We start from the raw sequence: 3,806 nt of genomic DNA on the forward strand, positions 1-3,806 counted from the left end.
ACATTGGGATCTGGAGGTGAAAACTGCAGATCAGTCCTGAATGCGGATGAGGTGCAGAATATGTTCAGGAAGGAAGATTCCTGATGAGGAGAGGAGATGCTGGTCTGTGAACAGAGGTGTGAGTGTGGAGTGGAGCAGTCATTCACAAGAGCAAATAACGCATCCTACACACTTCTGCTGGTCAGATGGAAAGAGAATTTTTGAGATGGTTGCCTGATTCCTCCAAGAAGAATGTTTGCCTGACTGACAGGTTAGCAGCAGACTGACCAGGGTGGTAAGAGAGAAGGAGGAATACTAAGAGCAGCTGCACAGAACATGGCCTGGAAGTGGCACTGGGTGAACATTAACCCTGTGTTGTGGCCTGTATGGAGAGACCCGCCAGCACTCTGCTAGGACAGCACTGTGTCCTGCTTGTTTCTGCATCCTCAGCCCATAGCACAGTACCTGGCCTGGAGTAGACTACCAATAACAAGCTACTCATTACCCACCAGATAGAGGTGCTGCAATTTCTCATCACAATCAGCATGAGCTCTCTGTGTCAGTCCTTAGGGCATTTCCATGGTGCTGCCTTATTCTGGCCAGACTCCTTATTTGGACTCCTGGACTACTTTGAGCTCCTAAAAATCTGGAATATTCATTCATCACCAGAAACCTAGTCCTGGCATTTAGCAAACCATCATGGAGGACAGCTCAGCTTCAAGGTGACTCCCTCTCACTTCCACAGGGCCACCCACATAGGCACACGCACACAAGCACACAGCACAGGGAGAGGACACAGCCCCTGAAGCCCAGACCACAGGACAAGGAAGTCCATCCTCAGGGAACTACTGAGCCTCCCATTCATAGCCACAAGGGCCGTGAGCCTGATGCCATCCAGGAATCCCTATGTGAGTGGTTTCTGTTTCCCCAAGCCCTGGAGAACAGCTGGGGCGGGAGCGGGAGGGCAGGAGCACACTGAGAGATGCCAGCTCCTTCTCAGTGCAGTATCTAAATACATCCAAATGACCTGGTCCATGCCTTGACAAGGAGGGGCATTGCTGTGACCTGGCAGAGGCCTTCTACCAACTTCCACCTGTAACCAGCTGTGGTGGCTGCATTTAGGAAGTGGGGCAGAGGCGGACACCAGGACCTGTGTGAGAGGCAGCTCAGCTCTGCTGGAGGCCACAGGGAGAACATTGGTGGTGGGACATTACTCCTGGGTGACCCACTGTTTGGGGGTGGCGGGGATTCTCCAACAAAGTTAGCCTGGAATTGGCAGTTTTGACAATGTAGGTCACCAAAGAGAAGAAGGAAATAAGGCAAGTGTCTGGTGGGAGGAGACACTTTATTGTTCCTGGGGTCTCTGGAGGCCCCTGGGTGGGACTGGATCACTGGCTTCCCCCGGAACATGGCTCCCCTCCGTGGCTCTGCTTGTGGTAGTCTGTGGCTATGTCTCCCAGCAAGGACAGAAACTCAGAAAAATCAATCTTCTTATCCTCATTCTTGTCCTTTCTCTCAAAGACATTGGTCAGGTAATGTATGCCCTTTTTGTCCTGTGAAGAGAAAAGCATACAAACAAGAAAAATTCAATCACAAACAAGTTTTGGGCTGGGAGGGGAGAGGAGGAGGCAGAGACAGAGACAAATGCCTAGATCTGCACAGGCGTTGTGGCGGGGCTGGGAGTGCAGGGCGAGTGGGTGAAGTTGGGGTGAGGATGTGAATGTTATCCCTGGAGTTCTCTAGGGAGACTTTTTGTCTCAAACCTCAGGATGGGAGGCAGTTCCTGTCCCAAGGCGCTCTGTTTAGTGACCTTGGGGAGAGCAGTCCCCTGTCCCAGCCTCACTCTCACCTGTCCCCAGCCTTTAAGGGCACTGGCTACCTTAGCTCTACCCCAGGGCCCCCAAATTGGCCCTCATGCTTTGTTCTCTTCTTTCTCTGACCTCCTCTCCTTTCTTCTCTTTTTCCACCAAACTCATCTTCTGGGTTCCCTGCTTTTGGTCGTCTAGACCCTTTGGTACCTAGTAGCCCACAATTTTTTTCAGATTTGCTAATGAGTCTTGTTTATCGCGAAGAGGGCTATTGATTTCTACTAGCAATGGAACTTATAGTGCTTTCCCATTGATCTCAAGGATGTTAATGTGGGGCCTTTGGGAAGCAGGACCTGAGCATGTGAGTTTCAGTCTCACAGAGAGAGGGTCAGTGAGCACTGGGAGGGGACTGTGCACCGCCCTCAAGCTGTACACTTTGCTGACCATCTCATAACCTCATTTATATCTGTATAACTCTTTCCTATTTTCATACTTTTTTGCCTATCATCATTAGATTCCCATATGATCCAAGCAACAAATTTGCAAATGGGAAATGTTTTAATCAGAGGATGAGGGTGACTCATCCAAGGACACATAGTAAAATATATCCTCAGCCATGCCAGCGTCCAACCAACATTGAGAAGCTAAACCCCGACTCACACAGGCACTGAGGAAGTTGGGGAAGTTCTCCTTCATCATCGTCAGCAGGCTTGGCTTGTCAATCTTGTCATCACGTCTGGTGTATTTGTGAAACATGTCGATCATGCCTATTATGGACGTCTCAGCTTGAGTGTTGCTCATCTTGGCTTTCAGAAAGGCTTCAGGAAATAAACACAATCATTTTTTTCCCTTCATTTAAGTTAGGTTCTCTATGTGGGGGTGTTGGAAGGAGGGCTGAGGTCAGAGGAAAAACAGCCCTAAGATGGAACAGAAGGAAGTCGATTTTTAAAAATGTGATGGGATAAGTTGCTCAAAAATGAGAGGGTAGGACCAAGTCTGAGACCTGGCCCACCCTGGCCAGGGCCAAGAGGAGGTGCAGGTGGATGGTGGAAGTCCAGCTGTGGGCAGAGCTTTGGAGAGGGAGAAGCAGAGAGAGTCGGGGGCCAGCAACACATGGAAGAACTGAGCTGGGACCCCTCCAGTCTCAGCCAGCACATGGCAGACCCCACTCCTAAAACAGCACCAAATCCATCTCCTCCAGCTTCACAGCCGAGGTGAGAGTCATGGGGGCAGGACAATAGCCTTGGTGATCTGGTCTCTGACCCTCCTGGGCTGCTTCAGGAACCAGACACCGTGGGCCCCACCTTGACTCAAGTGCAAGCCCTGCATGACACGGTGCGTGCAGGCTCCAGGTGCACATGTGAGCATGGATGTGAGTGTGAACGGGAAAAACAGCCCTGTCCCAAGCACAGGGGGGCCCTTCCTGCATTCCCCTGGGAATGAGAAACAGGAATGGCCACTGTTACAAGGAACAGAAATAACTCCCTGGTTCTTAAGCTGCCGGATGGGGTGGGAGTGAGGTGGGGGTCGCTTCATGTCTGCTCTTGGGAATTATCTGCACCCTCAGAATCACCAAGGCTTGACCCTGTTTAAATAAGAAGGTCTGACTTCCCAAAGCAAATCTTCCAGCCAGTGGTCAGTCTGGGCTGGCCTGCACCCCAAGCCTGAAAAATAGGACTGTGCAGCTCTCACTTCTCACACTTTCCAAAGAACAACAAAAGGACCTTGGCTAACGCGTGTGGGTGTCTGACAATAAACCCCCAACTCCTCTCAACACAGGAGAAAGCTCCATGCTGGCAACTGACTAAGAGGAGCCACCCAAAGCTTTTTTGATTCTGAGGCCAAGGCTAGACGCCAAGCCCTGTGCCCAGAGGATGCCTGAGAATTTGCAGGTTGTGGTAGGGAGTGAGGGAGCTTTGGCTGCTCAATACCTTACCCAGGTAAGGGCAAGCCATCTGGCCAGGCCTTGGGGTTTGGAGAGCCTCCAAAGCATTCACAGGGGATCCTTAGCCCTCCACC

The 3,806-nt window shown here is 51.1% G+C and overlaps 1 protein-coding gene across 1 annotated transcript; it reads right to left on the reverse strand.

Moving 5' to 3' along the window:
• Nucleotides 1–1,367: 1,367 nt before the first annotated feature.
• On the reverse strand, nucleotides 1,368–2,588 carry LOC108518860 (protein S100-A7). Its single transcript, XM_017857551.1, has 2 exons — nucleotides 2,448–2,588; nucleotides 1,368–1,532 (listed from the first exon to the last, which is right to left on the reverse strand). The coding sequence occupies exons 1-2, from the start codon at nucleotides 2,586–2,588 to the stop codon at nucleotides 1,368–1,370; spliced, it is 306 nt and encodes a 101-aa protein (XP_017713040.1).
• Nucleotides 2,589–3,806: the final 1,218 nt, after the last annotated feature.

This window comes from Rhinopithecus bieti, unplaced genomic scaffold (assembly GCF_001698545.2).
Source record: "Rhinopithecus bieti isolate Rb0 unplaced genomic scaffold, ASM169854v2 scaffold_45389, whole genome shotgun sequence".
Lineage (NCBI taxonomy): Eukaryota > Metazoa > Chordata > Mammalia > Primates > Cercopithecidae > Rhinopithecus > Rhinopithecus bieti.